We start from the raw sequence: 16,367 nt of genomic DNA on the forward strand, positions 1-16,367 counted from the left end.
TGCAACAGACTAAAACTGGAGCTAAAGGCTAAAACATGAGCCAAAAGCTAAAACATGAGCTAAATGCTAAAACATTAACTAAAGGCTAAAACACAGGCTAAAGGCTAAAACCTGGGCTAACTTGTTTGTGCTAATGTTCATTCCAACCCACAGTCAGCAGTTATTCTGCAGTGGTCTGTTCAAACTTGAGAGTCTATCAATAAAATGAAGAGCCAGGTTACGTTAGCTCTGATTGGTGAGGTTGTAGTTGGTAGATGAGCTCTGGTAGGACAGAACCAGGATTCACTAACGTTACAGACACGTCTCAGAGCACCGGGCTGTGAGGAGAGAGAAATATAGCCGGATACTTAAACTACCATACAAACTGACAAAGTTAGCTTGTTGTCAGGTTTCAAACCGTAGCGCTAACTGTTGATAACTATAGAGGATGTGCAAGTTACGCGGTTTCGCCCGCTGAGTGGCAGAAAGAGGGAGATGAGGGGCAGCGTTTCATTCAAATTTTCATCCTGTAACACAACAGATTGAATTATACCCAGAAATATTTTTAAAAAGCTGTTTTTTTAGACGAGAAAAGAAGCCGGCGCAGCTTACAATCAAACTCTTTATTCAACATCCATGAACAAACAGAAACATGTGATCAGATCATTAGTGTGAGTTAAGACTGATGGTGAAAAAAAGTCACAATCAAAGCTCGCAGATGAGACCATCATTTAAATATTTGCACTTCAGCAGATTACGGGAACCATGCAACAAGTCCCAACCACACCACAACAACAACTAAAGGCCACAAATGAACAATACTGTTTGAAGAATGCATCAAGTGCTGCTGATCAGTTTGTAACAAAGATAAAACACCCAAATATTCCCTCCTTCAGTCTGATCCACACACACACACACACACACACACACACACACACACACACACACACACACACACAAAGAAATTAAGTAACAGCATCAACGGGTCGGTTCAGGAGTCACAGTAAGACATCGTTACAAAAATACAGCTTTACTTTATCGTACACAGCGTACACAGCCAGCTCTGTGTCATATAAATTACATCTTAAACATATCCTTCACGTCGGATCAGCGTTTACTGATTCAGTCTTCAGCTTGTTTACAGAAATGCCACTTTTTAAAGAACAGAGGAGCAGAATAATGCAGAAATATGAGCAGAAATTTCAACTGGTGAAACATAATGAATGAAAATAATGAGGTCAACTTTCACATACACACATTAAAAATAAAATGAAGGGCGGAAATGTTGGGGTCTGACGTGAAACTCCAGAGAGGAGCTCCCAAGATTTTTGTCTTGTTTCCTTTTCCAAATATCATGACGTGTTTTAACTTGAAACTTCCCACCATGTTGCCGTGACTCAGAAAGCAACATCACGTGACTCTTCTGAGAATGATATTAAAGGAAAAATATCACACTGGTCCAGTTACAATAACTGTTTAACCATAACGTATTTAATAGCCTTCTTTACAGTAAAGTTCCTCACATTAAGGATCTGTTAATGAGGGACTGAGTCTGTGTGAACTGGGCTTAAATAAATAAACTGTTTTTTCTCCAGCTGTGACTCTGCAGTAGTGTTATGGAGGATTGAGAGAGATGTGATCTGAAATAATTGGACATTTCACCAGAGTTGTGTGTGAGTGTGTGTCTATCTGATAAATGTGTTGGTGCTGGTTGTTATTTCCAGTGTCTGCTGCTCTGAACCCTGGCGCTGTCCCGTCCTCCTGTGCAGGAACTCTGTCGGGTCTGAGCGCTGGATGCTTTGGAGCGGGAGCTGCTGGTGGACATGCGGCTGGACATGCGGCCTGCAGGGAACACAGGTATTAGGTAATTTTTCATGCTTAGGTCCAATCCCAATTTAACCCCTTAGCTCTTGTCTTACCCCTTGCAAAGTAAAAACTGAAATCTGATCAAGTGTTTTTGTCTTATTTCCAGTAGAAAATGTCTTTGTTGTTTTTCTTACTGCTGGAGTTGCTGGGGATGAGAACCTCCTCCAGCTGCTCCTGGATCCTGGTCAGCTCATCTGCTGTGAACCTCCACCTCCTCTCTGCAGCCTGCACCGTCTGCTGCGGCTGCACTGTGCTCCTCTTCCTCCCCTGTGAGGTCGGAGAGGAGAGGCACGATGCTGGGATGGAACCTGTCATCAGGCCTTCTGGAAATTTCTGTGCAATCACCTTGAGACCTAGAGGAAAGCAGAGAAGTACCATAAAAAACAGATACAGTGATGGTTTCTCTGGATCAAGGGTCTGCAACCTGCGGCTCTCTGACTCCTTAGCAGTGGCTTCTTGTAGCTTTAAATTTTTTTTATTGAAATAAAGAATTTTGTTTTTTCTTACAGAGGGTATTGATTATTAAAAAAATCGACACTAAATAAAATTATATGTTAACAATTTGCTGAACTATATGCATAACTTATTTCAACAAAGCTTTATTTTTTTTTTTTTAAGATTTAGGTTTTGGCAATTTTATATTTCATTTTTCAATCCCCCCCCCCTTTTTTATATTTTGATTTTTTTTCATTATTTCAAATTCCATTCTTTTTAATTAAATTGCAAGTAATATGCAAAAAATATTTATATGCAAAATCTTTAAAAAAATGTTGTTTTTTTTAAAGATTTTGTACTTTTTCTTTTCATTTTTTCAAATTCCATCCTTTTTTTGCAATTAAAAATTTTTGCAAATTACTTAAAAAAAATAGCAATTTTTTTTAGAAGGAAAATTCCTTTATTGTTGCAAATAAATAAAAGTTTGACAATTTTTTTAAAGTATCAGAATTTTTGCTAAATTTTGTACTTTTTGATTTTTTTTTAAAAAATGCAAATTTTTAAAATTTTAAAACTTTTGAAAAAATTTGGTAACTCATTAAAAATTTTCCTTAATTTAGCAAATTTATAAAATTAAAAAATGTTTAATTCTTAAAAAAATTGCAAATTGATAAAAAAGACTACAGTATCACATGTACAGTTTAGTAAACGCAAAAAACTTCCTGTTTAGATAACTATCCACTAGATTTTTACTAAATATAGAATTATATATACTTTTTTTCATCACTATTGTGACGATAAAGTTGATTTTGTGGCTCCTGAATGACTTTAATCCAGGTGAGCTGAGGAAAAATGGCTCTTATGAAAAAAAAAGAGTGCAGAACACTGCTCTAGATTCTTTGCTGGATTTTATATTTCTATTTTTAAAGCCAGTAGGAGTAAATGCATCGTGCAGCTTTTTTATCCCTGGAGTCTCACTGATGCACAGTTGCCCTGACAGTTTCGAAGGACTTGGAGCATCCCCTTACCTCCAGACAGCATAAACAGATTCTCAAACCCTCGTTCACACATGGTGGTGGCCGCCTGGCTGGCTATCCTCTCGTCTTCGTCATAAATGATGATGATCCTCCCTTCAGCGTTTTTCTGCACATTTTGAGGGTTAAGCTGAGATAATTCTGACGGTTTGAGCTGAAAACAAAACGACAGGTTGAGTTTTGAAGGATACATATTCCAGCACGTCTTTCGTGTAGGGGTTCATGGTTCGAGACAGCATGGTGATGGGGAAACTGTGCGCTGTGGGAGGAAGAGATGCACAGATTATAATCTTTATCTGGACAGATGGAAGATAAATGTTCTTTTTGTTCTCGTGCTAACCAGTGATGATGTGGCAGCGGTCGTAGAGGTCACGGTCTCGGACGTCCAGCAGCAGGTAGGGGCAGTCTGGGTACGGCCTGTCAGCTGGCTCAAGGCTTAACCCGGACTCACTCTGCTTCTGAGTGTTCCTGTCCAGGTTCAGCTCTCCTACACCACTAATAACACTGAAAGGTAAAAAGATTTGAGTCAAGACGAGCGTGATTTTGTTTCTAAAGCAGGGAAGAGTTAATCCTGCACTTGAAGCCATTCTCTAACAAAGGAAGACCCACCACTGCCCCACTTTCTGTCAACCTGTCCTCCACAGGGTGAGGGTGACCTCAGAGCTCTGTCATTACCAAGACCTGTTTCTGCACCCCCCCCTGGAGGGAGCACAGCTAAAGTTACCCTCCTGGGGTTCATGTTCAAGCTGGAGAGAGGACACAGGTGTGAGGAGGAGACGCTAAGAGTAAATTGAGGGGGTTGGGGGGGCGTGAGATGGACAGATGTCTCTAGGGAGGAGAAACAGAAGCACAGTCTGTTCCTGTGCAGGTGTAATTGTCTGCTAATGGTTGACTGAGGGTCATAGACATTTGTGCTATCACTCGCTGTCTGACAGCAATCTTAAAAAGGACATGTCTTTCCTCAGTGCTGCTAATTTAAGTGCAGGCACAACTCTTTTTGACTGTAGGTTTGTGTGTGTGTTGCTGAGCTGCAGAGCACCTTAGTAATGTCGACCTGGCCGTGTGGCAGATTTCCGCGCCGTCTCCTGCATCCTGCCGATCTGAAAGTGGTGACGCCTGAGAGGAGCCGTTTGTGTGTTCAGATGAAGACTCCAAGTCTGCATCAGATACTACCGACACACCGTCTGCAAACCAACAGAATTTCATCAGTCATGAGCAAAGGTCTTCAACCCACAACTATTTGACTCCTTTGCAGTGGGTCCTTGTAGCTTTAAAAAAATTAAATAAAGAATTTTTGTTTTTCTTACAGAGGGTATTTATAATTAAAACCATTAAAACCATTTTCTATTCTATTCTATTTTCTATTCTATTAGCACCAAATAAAGTCATGTGTTGAAATTTTTTGGACCATATTTTTCAAAAAATAAAAAAGGTGCAAAATTTTGCCAAAATTTTATCAATTTGAAAACAAAAAAATAATAAAATAAAATGCAATTTCAAAAATTTGCTAAATTTTCAGGAAACTGTAAAATTGTCAAAAATTTTCAAAGGAAGTAGAAAAAAAATTGAATTTAAATAATTTACAAAAATCCACAGAAACACAAAATAAAAGAAATTTGCAAAAAAATTTAAAATTTGCAAGGTCTCAAAAAAAATGAAATTTTCTTTCCCAAGTTTGAAAAAAAGTAAAAATATTTATATGAAAAATTTGCAAAACCCTAAAAAATTTTGGGAAACTCTAACCCTGACCCTAGCCCAAGAGATGATGTATGTGTATAATTGTTTAATTTCTGAATGACTTTGTCAAATTGCTTAAATTCCATTTTTTCTTCTTTTGGAATAGCTAGCAATTTTTTTTTATTTTTTGCAAGTTTTTGAAATTTTTGCAAAGTTTTTGAAATTTTTGCAAAGTTTTGAAATTTCAAAGTTCCTTAATATTTTTCCCTTTTCACATTTTGGAAAAAAAAATGCAATTTTAAATACATTTTATGGCCTCCGATTGACTTTAATCCAGGTGAGCTGAGGCAAAATGGCTCCTTTGAAAGTAAAGGTTGCAGACCCCTGTTCATGTAAAACAATGTTCACTTCTGTGTATTCCCAAAAGTCATGATAGCGACCCAAGGAAGTAACTTTCTGGGGAGATAAAGTAGTAAAATACCATTTTTCTGCGTTACCTTCTGGTACCTGTGATTCTCCTTCGCTCTCAGTCAGCTCTGATATGGAGGCTACCTGAAGGATCTGGTGTGAAGAAAAAAATGTTTGAAAACCAAGGATGTTTTTGCTTGGAGACTCAGTACGTTCAGAGGTCATGTCACTTTTTATCTGACTGTATGAACCTCTCTAAACGGGTCTAACTGTTGTAAAGCACATTAGACTGCTGTCAGGAAGCAAACATGAAAACTCACCAGTTGTGCAAACGTAGTCACTTTCAACCGCTTAAAGATTTCATTTTTTCTATATCTGTAATCTGAAGACAGGGGGAAAAGGACATAAAAACAAAGCTCAAGGACAATAAACTTACCTTGCAAAAAAAAAAAAAAACTTCAATATCCTCATTTTGTACTAAGTTTGCCTCCACATGCTCAACATGTGATGAAATACCATTGTTCATTTTTATAAAGCTGTAATTTGAACCAGACAGGACAAACTTTGACCTACTTGCATTGTAAAGGAACCTGAATCTAAATAACATTATTAGTAACCCTGTGGATCCCTTGGTACTCACTTTTCTTGATGTCCTCCAGTTTTTCCATATGCTTTGTGAGACTACATCCTGTTGGATGAAAATAACAGCAACATTCAAACTAAAGAAGCAGAGGAAGGACTTATTATTTTACGACACTTGTGTTCATCATCATACCTGTGTCCAGTCTTGTTTTAACGTGTTGATATTTAGCATTTTTCGGTATCCGTTTCCTCATGTACTGGAAAGAGAGCAGAAACATAAGCGTTTATGATAAGTTGGCTGTGTGACATTAACAAAAAACAGGGTAACACATGCTACAGGTTGTTAAAAGAAGCACTGGACTGTGTTTCTTACAGGTGCATTGTCGTTGATATGGTAACTTCACACACTGTCCGTGGCTAACTAGTTAGCTTTACGATTAATTCCACATCTGTTTCATTCCTTACTCCTGTGTTCAAACTTTATTTAATATTCAGTTAACTGCGTCATTAGTCACAGGTTTTAAATATACATAAAAATACCGCAGTGGTTAAATCAACGTTACCTCAACACTGCCAATGCCCCGGTTCAGCGACATCTTTTTTCAAACTGAAATACATAACATCAAATTCCAAGTTTAACAATCTCGATGCTGATTCGTCGCTGTAGTTTCACTGACCTATCAGAGAAGCCTATACTGCGTCGTAGCTCCTTCAGCGGAGTTTCATACGATATGACTGGCTTGTTGCTTAGCAGCGGTGGACGCTCCTCCTTTATGATGTGCTGAGTTCAATGTTAGTAGAAAAAGCGAGTCACGTTAGCGGTAAAGCGGTTAAATACAAATTTCACGGAAAACCCTCAGCTCAGTTGTGATATTTATACTTTTTATATAACTGCAGGTTAGTTTAATATTCAATAAGTGCATTTAGTGTGAGTTATAAATCTTAAATACGTACTATATTCCTCAGGTGGCTTCTCTCATCGATTCAACACGCAACGCTGATAAAAGAAAGGCCTAACTTAGCCTCTCAATTTCTGACTAAGTTGCTATTTTTACCTACAGCCTTTATTTTCCTAAAAAAGTGATATTTTTTCCTGTTTGAATTGTCTCTTCGTGATGGATTCTCCAAATTACGAGTTTTTCATGGTACCTGAATGCAACAGCACTCTCTCGCCAACAAAACACATCCTGAAGTAGATTTCTGCGCTCATCTGTTTAGCTTTAGCTGCCACAGCTTTTTTTCCCGACTTAATTCGTAAACAAATAGCTTTTACTTCACAGAGAGACCATGAAATCAAAAATCAACAAGGCTTTAAGACTCTCGTACGGAATATGTTTTATCTGAGATCGACAGGTCTGGTCTGAATCGCAGAGGGCGCACAGTTTGACAGCCATGGATCAACTTTCTCTCTGACAGCTCTGTTTATTTTACCACATGGCGTCTGTTTTGGTAAGTTTTGTACAGTTTTTGTACAGTTTGATACTTTAGTAAAGGCTCGTGGGATAAAGTGTGGGTGATATGATATATCCACATATACTGGTGTAACTGGTGTTGGTGGCTGAGTCTGCGGGTTTGTTAGCTGGTAATTGGATTTGTTGAGAGGGGCTGTCAGAAACATTTAGGGTCCTCTCTGTGAAATCTTTGCAGAACAGTAGATCGATGCATGATAAAGTTCTTTAGCCCGGTTTAACTCATCGCTGCTCCTTGTATAGTCGAGTTGGCTGACATGCTCTGTCAACCTGCAAACTAAAACACTATCATGTCCTCATTCATAAAGTTATTCTTATTTGAGAGATTTGTCTTTGTTTGTTGATGCTTTGACTGAGACTTTCTGTCCTGTGATCCAGGATATGTTGAATTTTGTTGTCTGTGACTTTGCTAGAACATGCTACTTGCAAAAAATATTTTAATCTTAAGAAGTTTTTCAAAATCAAAAGAAATGAACGTGACTGTATTGTAATTCTGTGCTTTCCTGCTTCAGTTACACTTGAGTACGGTGGCCCTGAGAGCTCACAGCGCTGCAACTTAAGAAAACACGTGCAAAAAGACAGAACACAAGCAAACTGAGAAAACATCTTCATCAATTGGACAACATGTGCGCAACATTTAGAATAATTGCTGGAAACACCACAATGAATTAGAAAAACCTGTTGCAAATACACTGCAACACAAGGGAAGTGTTTCCAGAGGACACTTAAAAGTGATGCACCTGTCCAGACACGCTTGTTGTTGCTGCTGTGGGTTTTCAGTCACAGCGATGTTAAATAAATCAAAAACACTTACTTTTATCTCATTTTCCTACACAACTGATGTAAAGAAAACCATTATAGAGAAAATCTGTGTCTACATATGTGCATTGCTTTTAAGTGTCCTCTGGAAACACTTCTGCTGTGTTGTGGTGAACTTGCAGCGCGTTTTCTAAAAGCTGCGCACATTTTTGAAGATGTTTCTTGATTTTCTTGTGTTTCGTCTTTTTGCGTGTGTTTTCTTGAGTTGCAGCACTGTGAGCTCTCAGGGCCACCGTACTTAAGCTTGTGATGCATTCATGAACTAAGTGAAAACAAGTGAAAGTATTTCCATTGAATATATGCCGCAATCCAAAAGTGCTAACTTTTTAAAACATGCTTTGCCTGGGATTTTTAAACATTTTTTGACACTTTTTAAATAAAAAACAAAGTTTGCATCGAAATGTAAAAACATACTCTGCTAAAAAAATGACAGTTTAAACAGTGTAGTCACTATATGTTGTCTTTACAGGAGGATCCAGCCTTGGAGCGGCACTTCAAAGGCCACAAAGATGCCGTCACCTGCACTGACTTCAGTCCAAACTGCAAACAGCTGGGTACGTTCTGCTGCTGCTTTAAACTCCAACTCACAGAAACTCTTCAGATGTAAACGTGAAATGATAGAAGAGTTCAGCTTACATATAATTTAAAACTGTCATTTATTTATTTGTTATTAGACCTGTTTTTCTTTTTTCAATACTTTTTTATTGCCATCATGTTTCAACATAAAGTACAAATCCTTTTAAATTCAAAGTAAGGATGACACTATTTGACATTTTTTGTGAGTGATATGGTGTCAGAAAAATGTGTCCCCCAACTATGTGACAATAAATAAAAACATAAATAAGTAAACACTTTTAGAAAAGTAGGGATGCATTGAAATGAAAATTTTTGCAGATACTGATATCGGATATTAATATTGCTCTTATGGTTGATAACTGATATTCATAATATCAGTATTGGTAAAAACAACAACAACAACAACAAAAAAGAAAGAATCTGTGATGATGTGTCGAGGTAGTTGAGACAGGAGAGTGGCGTGATGGTGAGAAAAGACAACGAAGACCATGGAGAGGATCATAGGATGAAGCGCCCGAGATGAACACGATCAATAAAAGTATGTTTTGTCTGTTTTTTGGATCAAAAACAGGGCCGATGCCGATGCCGATATGTTAGAAGAATGACCAACGTCGGCCAATACTAATACTGATACCGATATATTGTGCATCCCTAAAAAAAAAGGCAGCAACAACTACAACAAAGAGGAAAAAAAAAAAAAAAGAGATTTAAGCTACAGACTAAAAATGTACATGTTTTACAACTATTTAAAAAAACTGGAAGTAAAATTAAAGTAACATAGATCTGTGTGAGAAAAATACGTCAGTTTTTCCTTCACCAAGATTCTCTTGGTTTTCTCTAAAGTTTTTAACATCTTAAAGACAAACAGGCAAATTAGTTAAACTGAAATAAGATAAGACCTAAGGGAAAAAGAGTAGGAGTCAAATCAGAAAGAAGTGAAAAAGAGAGAGAAAAAAAAGAAAAAATAGTAATAAAAATAATAAAAAAAAGAAAAAGAAAAAAAAGGAAAAAAGGGGATTCCTAACAAAAATAAAACATACTTTTGTGCGGTGCTTCCATAAGTGACTGTTAGTCTTTTTATCATGATTATATAATTTATATAATTCATTAGTTAATTTATTTGCCAACATAATATGCGGACCTTTTTTCTGATACTTTTAATTTGTGTATCAGAGCAAATGTTTTTTAAGCTAGTTTCTTGATATTTGTTTCAACGCTGTTATACACAGAACCCTTAGCAAATATTTTTTGGTCTTCATTACAATTTTTTCTTTCCAGGTTAGACATGTTTATATGCAAGTAGGTGCAAACGTGTGTATATGAGCTTGTATCTGTCTCACTGATTTATTCTGAAGCATTTCGATGCTGCATTTCGACCTGTTTGCATCATTAGCCTTCGTGATCACCTCTTACAAAGTAATATGACTGTTAGGGACTTGATTGTCATTGAAATTAGGAGGAAAAAGTGTTTGCTTTGCATCAGGAATCAGGCAAAATATTTAAAAACATTAGAAATGTACACCCTAACCTGGTACCTGTGTAAGCAAAAAGTCACTGGACCAACTTTCTTCACCCGTCAAGTACAAAGTGATCTTTTTCTCTGCAGCGTCAGGATCAGCAGATAAAAGCCTGATGATCTGGAATCTGGCTCCAAAGGCGAGGGCTTTCCGCTTCGTTGGCCACCAAGACACCATCACATCGGTGCAGTTTTCCCCGTTTGGGGACCTCGTGGCGTCTTCCTCCAGAGACAGAACAGTCCGACTGTGGACTCCTTCCATGTATGTGCAAGTCCTTCTTCCACTCTCATCAGGACCTGTTTCCTTACAAAGACACACCTGCTGATGATTTCATTTCTTCTGATGTGTGTGTGTGTGTGTGTGTGTGTCTCAGAAAAGGGGAGTCGACCGTGTTCAAAGCCCACACAGCCACCGTGAGGAGTGTGGCCTTCTCTCAGGACGGGCACCGGCTGGTGACCGCCTCTGACGACAAGTCAGTCAAAGTGTGGAGCGTCCAGCGGCACTGCTTCGTCTACTCGCTGACCCAGCACACAAACTGGGTGCGCTGTGCCAGGTAACTCAGTCTCCAACATTTCTTTTATCAATTTACCAAACAGGCTCTGTTCTGAAACCAAACTGTTTCTCCTCCTCATGAAGGTTTTCTCCAGACGGGCGGCTGATAGCTTCCTGTGGGGACGACCGGACAGTCCGACTGTGGGACACGTCCACCAAACACTGCATCAACTGTTTCTCTGACTGTGGAGGGTGAGTCCTACAACATCCCAGATCAGTGTCATGTTTTTCTCAATGTTTTGGGATCTCAACACTTCCTCCAGTCACTTCACCAGCCCTCGTTTTTTACCTGTAACTTTCTGCAACAACTTTTGGACATAAAATCCCAGTAACCCAGCTGACAGGACAAGAAGAGAGAAACCTGTCTCTACAACTCTTCATTTAGTGATGCTAACACAGTCGACATTTCCTCCATTTTTTTGTCCCTTGTGCTAACTGCAGACCTTGAACATGCCACCACCTGACCTCCATCAGCTCATATTTCTGCTCATTTTCTTCACAGTTTGGTCTTTATAACATCTATAGTAAGACGAGCAGAAAATGTTGGTAACACAGTTGATGAACAGTTAATGCGTCCCATGTACAGACAATCATTCTGATGAAAAATTGATGAGGAGGAGGAGCTGAAACATGACACATTTTCTTCAAGGTTCACACCAAAAAGGATGGGACCTCAGCTGATTTGGGTCATGTGACTTTGGAGCAAACCATTGCTGATTTATAGGGTTTTTTTAATGGGTAGCCGGATGACGCAGACTTCTCGGAAAATCATATAGTGGGTTATTTTATCTCTTTAAATCATTTAAATAGTTTTTTTAAACAGCTTTGTCATGTTGTAATGATTTTTTTGAGCAATTAATGCTGAAAATATTAAACAAAAACATGTATTCTAGTGTAAAATTTGAAGAGCAAATTTGAAATTTTAAAAACATGGACAGCACAAGAACTGCAAATTCCTTTATTTATTTATTTATTTATTTTTTTCATTTTTAATTTTTTTATTTTTGAAAATTTTAATTGTTTAATTTTGAAAATTTTCATTTTTTAATTTTTGTTTCATTTTTTTATTTTAAAACACAACAAATAAAAACAATTTGCAAATTCTTTTTTTTTACATTTTTATTTTCTTTATTTTAATGTTTTATTTATTTATTTATTTTTTAATTTTCTTTTTTTTTTCAATAAATTTTTTAAAAAAAGAAAAACTGCATTTTTTGCTAAAAAAATGATGGAACCTGTTAATTTTCTCTGTTAAACGAAAGTGAAACTTCCCTCAAATGACCCACTGTAAAATTGGTCATTGCTTGAATTTCATACCTAGTAAAATTGATAAACATACCCCATGCACTTGCAGTGTACCCCTTATTATAAAATCACTCTTAGACCTCTTATTTATATTCCAGATCAGCAACATTTGTTGACTTCAACTCCAGCGGCACCTGCTTAGCATCCTCAGGAGCCGACAGCTCGCTGAAAATCTGGGATCTACGGACCAACAAACTGATACAGCATTACCAAGGTATGAGAAGACGTTGTCAAAGCTCAGCCAAATACTTTAGCTTATTAGGTTCCTCCCAGGAGTGATCGGGCTGATGCGCTGCACTGACTGTAGGTTTGACCTTTGCTGTAAGTTGTTTCATTAGCCTCTGCACCATGCCACCTACCAGGGATCAAACACACACTCTAGCTTAGAAGTGATGTACCTTGGTACTTGCATACCTTAACAATCATACAGCGACACCCAGTGGCAAAAACATGAAACAGATCTTGAGCCAAAGAAAGAAACATGAACAGACTCTTACAGACGTTTAACTTTCATCAAATGCTGCTCAAAATAAAAACATCCCCCACCCTACCGACTTTTAAATCACGAGTCCTTTGCAGAGCAAACACATATTTTTCATGCAAATATTTGGCACATTATTTTTTTTTCGATCTTACCGTCTTTCAATGCAAGCTTCCACACCAACAACGTTCTTTCGCTGAGCAAAATTGCAGCTATTATTTTTTTCAGACTCAGATTTTTCCAAAGTAAGGCTTTTAAATCACTGTGAGAGTTGTGTGATCTCTGTCCTTGTATGTCTTTTTTAGTCTTAGCTCATTTGTTTTTATGGCTCTTATTGGTTTTTATGTGTTATTTAAATTTATTTATTTGTTTTATTGATGCTCTTATTTCATTTTTATTGTGCAGCACTTTGGGAAACGTGATTGTTTTTAAAATGTGCTGTATAAATAAAGTGGATTGGATCAAATGTTTGGAAAGTTGAGCATCAGTGTATTTGTTTTACAATATTAAAATCAGGACTCTGTTCAGAAATTTTTTTTGGTAGCACTTTATTTTCAAGGTCTGCAAATTTCATCACGCTTCGGTAATAATTAGACAAAGTTTTTTCTTTTTTCTTTGTAATTAGTACACAACTCCTTTAAAATAACGTCCAAATTTATTGTCGCAGGTCACAATTCGTAGGTTACTGTTTTTCAAGTTTGTTTGAAATTCACTCCAAATTGCGAGAGAGAAGCAGGTGATAAATAGCTGCTTAGTTCTTGAAATCAGAAGTAAGCTTCATTGTTTCCTCTGATATTTACATTTGAAATGTTCAGTGAATAATTCAATTTCCCAATAAGCAGTTGATAGTTAGCTATTTGTTATTTCATTTCACCAAGATCTTTAGTACAGAGTGGGTTGATATGTATAATTGAGGTCACATGCAAAATGATAAACCTTTATGATTAGGCCTATAATGTTTTACATGAAACAACTGAAGGCTTCAGATGTGATATTCACCAAGAGTGGGGTTGGAAATTGGCCTTACCTGATTGTGTTAGACACTGTGAGTACAGGCGCACTACAAAACACAATCTGGCCAGAAGTTTTGTGCTCATTTTTTAAAGAAATAAGAAAAAAACGTCTAATTATTACCTAAGTACGATGAAATTTGCAGACCTCTAGAATAAAGTGTCACCAACTCTTTTTTTTCCCGAGTTCCAAATCTTTGTTTATAAATTGGATTGGAAAAACGTTACCTCTTTTCTCCAGCAGAGGGCGAAATGTTTCTCTCTGATTCACATGATGGGCATTTCTTTTGGAAAATATGGCTCCTAATAAAGTCTGCAGACATTAACATCTAACTTTTTCACATGGTCTGGTGTTAAAAAAGCAAACTATAAATCGCAAAAAATTGAAATTTAGAAGAACTGCAATTAAAATCAAATCCTGAATCCTGAGAATAGCATATCAGCCCAGCTTTATAGAGTAAATGTTATGTTGTTTTTGACTGAGACTCTTGAACGCTCTTTTCCTGTTTGTGAATCAGTCCACAGCGCAGGAATCAACAGCTTCTCCTTCCACCCGTCCAGCAACTACCTGATCAGCGGCTCCAGCGACAGCACCGTGAAGATCCTGGACCTGCTGGAGGGACGCCTCATCTACACCCTGCACGGACACAAGGTGAAGCCCCCACAGACTCTGATATTCTCCTTTTATTAAACCTCAGTGTCGTGGGTCTTGACTTGTTTGATGCTTTATTTTCAGGGCGCTGTTCTCACCGTGGCTTTTTCCAGAGCTGGAAATCTCTTCTCCTCAGGAGGAGTCGACTGTCAGGTTGGTGTTAGATTTAAAAATCCACTCTCTGTCGTGTAAAGTCCGACAAACCTGAGTCAGGAAGGTGATTCTGGTCTCTTGATGCATCAGGTGCTGATGTGGAGGACAAACTTTGACACCAAATCATACCAGGAAGTCCTGCAGCAGCACAGCCGCAGGTCCACCCCTGATCCAGCGCCTCACCTGGCTGACATCCACCCCAGAGGACCCCACCTCCACCACCCAAAGCCCAGAGCCATCCAGGTCAGTCAGGGGTGGATTTTAACAAAATAAAATCTCTGCAACAAAAGTGCAGCAGCGTAAAAACCACCTCCATGACCTTTTATCTCACAGATCAGTCCAGCTGTCGCAGATACGCAGTCAGCTGATCCTCACGTCATCGAGCTGGGCCAGGCTGCGTGCAGATCCACGGTAAGATGGCGGGATCTTTTACTCTGATGCTTCTTCAGGTGCTTAGATCTCTGATCACTTGATGTCGTGGTTTATCCAGAAACTAAGCTGCACTCAGGTCAGATTTTCTGAACTTTGTATCTGCTCAATGTGACGGATGGTTTTAGATCTGTTCCTCTCACAAAAGCCCTTCTCTGGCAGGTGTTGCACATAATTTTGACATATATTATCATATTTTTAAGTGACTTATATTATCATTTTGAAACAAAAAAGTGTATTTTATAGTTTGTACTATAGAAACAGGAAAGTTTGAAGGTAATAAAACATGCTTACGTCATATTTACAAAACAGGGAGTGCATTTCTTAGAATAGTTCGCGCAAATAGCAAAACACCATGGGTTACCTTCAAAAGCCATTCTCTTTCTTACAATCATTCATCCCTGAACAGTTCGACGTTCTGATGTAAACTGTGGCTAAAGTTTTGATGACAGTTATTGTAGATTTTCAGTCACATCTCTGTGTATGAGGGAGATTGATTACAAGAGACTGGACAAAATTCACATTTTCTCTTTCACTCTTTGTGCTGTAATTTGTTGACTGACCCCATCATTGTGATGAACATAGATCAGTCTCTTTAGGGAAAACTGTTCATGCAGTGATGTGGGAATTACAGGTCAGTGCAGTCTTCCTACACCTCCTTATGTTCCTGTTTGCTGGGACACAAACAAAGATCTTCACTGTCCACAAAAAGTCTGGATGACTGAGGACTCAGTTGTTCTCCCAACTTTTGGCTGCACCCTTCAACCAACCTTAGCCATTGAAGCTTATGATTGAGAACATGGTTCACAACCATGATAGATCTTTATTTCCCTTTACAGGAAAAAAATGTTTAAAATAAAAATAGAATAGAACTTTATTGTCATTGTAACATGTTCAACAAAATTGAAGTCACAGCAGCAATCAAGAAAACAAAAGTAAGAAAGTGTAGAGAAAGTGCAAAAAGCTGCATAAGAAAATAGATGCTGACAGCTTGTCCATCATTGTCCAGTCAGCCAGCCTCCACCTCCACAGGGTCCAGGACTGAGCTTCTTCAGCAGTCTGTTCAGTCTCTGTCTCCTGGATCCTGTCTGCTCACAGCAGGTGAAGCTCTTCCAATGTGGCGTTGGTGTTAGCTCTGTTAGCCATGTCTGTGAATTGCATGATGCTACTCTGCCCTCTGGTATTCCCTCTGTTGCTGGGTTAGCACAGCTAGCTCGTCCATCTTATTGGAGATAGATCTTACGTTCCCAATAACTATGAATGGAAGGACAGGTCGATGTTGTCACTTCTTAGCTCACACCTGAGAACCAGCACGTCCTCACCTCCTTCTCCTCACCTTGTGGGGAAACATCTGGCCTTGCACCAGTTAGCATTGACATGCTATAGGCTGCTAACAGCTGAGTTCACATGTAAACAGTGCGGC

General features: G+C 38.3%; 2 protein-coding genes across 3 annotated transcripts in view; one reads left to right on the forward strand and one right to left on the reverse strand.

The window, feature by feature from the left end:
* Window positions 1–919: 919 nt before the first annotated feature.
* Window positions 920–6,667, reverse strand: cep41 (centrosomal protein 41). 2 transcript variants are annotated; one of them, XM_074676817.1, is made up of 11 exons: window positions 6,545–6,667; window positions 6,175–6,238; window positions 6,040–6,087; window positions 5,720–5,781; window positions 5,489–5,552; window positions 4,354–4,498; window positions 3,655–3,818; window positions 3,506–3,573; window positions 3,309–3,423; window positions 1,980–2,198; window positions 920–1,821 (listed from the first exon to the last, which is right to left on the reverse strand). In XM_074676817.1, the coding sequence occupies exons 1-11, from the start codon at window positions 6,575–6,577 to the stop codon at window positions 1,694–1,696; spliced, it is 1,110 nt and encodes a 369-aa protein (XP_074532918.1). In that variant the 5' UTR covers window positions 6,578–6,667; the 3' UTR covers window positions 920–1,693. The 2 variants fall into 2 exon arrangements, with proteins under 2 accessions (XP_074532918.1, XP_074532919.1); XM_074676818.1 differs by lacking the exon at window positions 6,545–6,667 and adding an exon at window positions 6,355–6,499.
* Window positions 6,668–7,153: 486 nt separating this feature from the next.
* Window positions 7,154–16,367, forward strand: part of poc1b (POC1 centriolar protein B) — an 81,644-nt gene continuing 72,430 nt past the window's right edge. Inside the window, exons 1-10 of the mRNA XM_074677735.1 lie at window positions 7,154–7,430; window positions 8,739–8,823; window positions 10,452–10,623; window positions 10,736–10,915; window positions 10,999–11,106; window positions 12,318–12,433; window positions 14,229–14,362; window positions 14,447–14,515; window positions 14,606–14,758; window positions 14,849–14,926. Of these exons, the coding sequence (XP_074533836.1) occupies window positions 7,416–7,430; window positions 8,739–8,823; window positions 10,452–10,623; window positions 10,736–10,915; window positions 10,999–11,106; window positions 12,318–12,433; window positions 14,229–14,362; window positions 14,447–14,515; window positions 14,606–14,758; window positions 14,849–14,926 (1,110 nt within the window). The 5' untranslated portion in view covers window positions 7,154–7,415. The remainder of the gene's footprint in view (window positions 7,431–8,738; window positions 8,824–10,451; window positions 10,624–10,735; window positions 10,916–10,998; window positions 11,107–12,317; window positions 12,434–14,228; window positions 14,363–14,446; window positions 14,516–14,605; window positions 14,759–14,848; window positions 14,927–16,367) is intronic.

This window comes from Halichoeres trimaculatus, unplaced genomic scaffold (genome assembly GCF_033239565.1).
Source record: "Halichoeres trimaculatus isolate MK-OKI-2021-1 unplaced genomic scaffold, fHalTri1.1 fHalTri1_scaffold_10, whole genome shotgun sequence".
NCBI classification, from domain to species: Eukaryota; Metazoa; Chordata; class Actinopteri; order Labriformes; family Labridae; genus Halichoeres; species Halichoeres trimaculatus.

What these genes read in the sequence shown, in the direction of transcription:
- cep41 (XM_074676817.1), bottom strand. Translation starts at nt 6,577, where the DNA reads ATGTCGCTGAACCGGGGCATTGGCAGTGTTGAG. An exon ending in GGGGCATTGGCAGTGTTGAG is followed by an intron (nt 6,239 to 6,544) that starts GTAACGTTGATT and finishes CTCTCTTTCCAG; the next exon opens with TACATGAGGAAACGGATACC. An exon ending in CATCCCCAGCAACTCCAGCA is followed by an intron (nt 1,822 to 1,979) that starts GTAAGAAAAACA and finishes TGTTCCCTGCAG; the next exon opens with GCCGCATGTCCAGCCGCATG.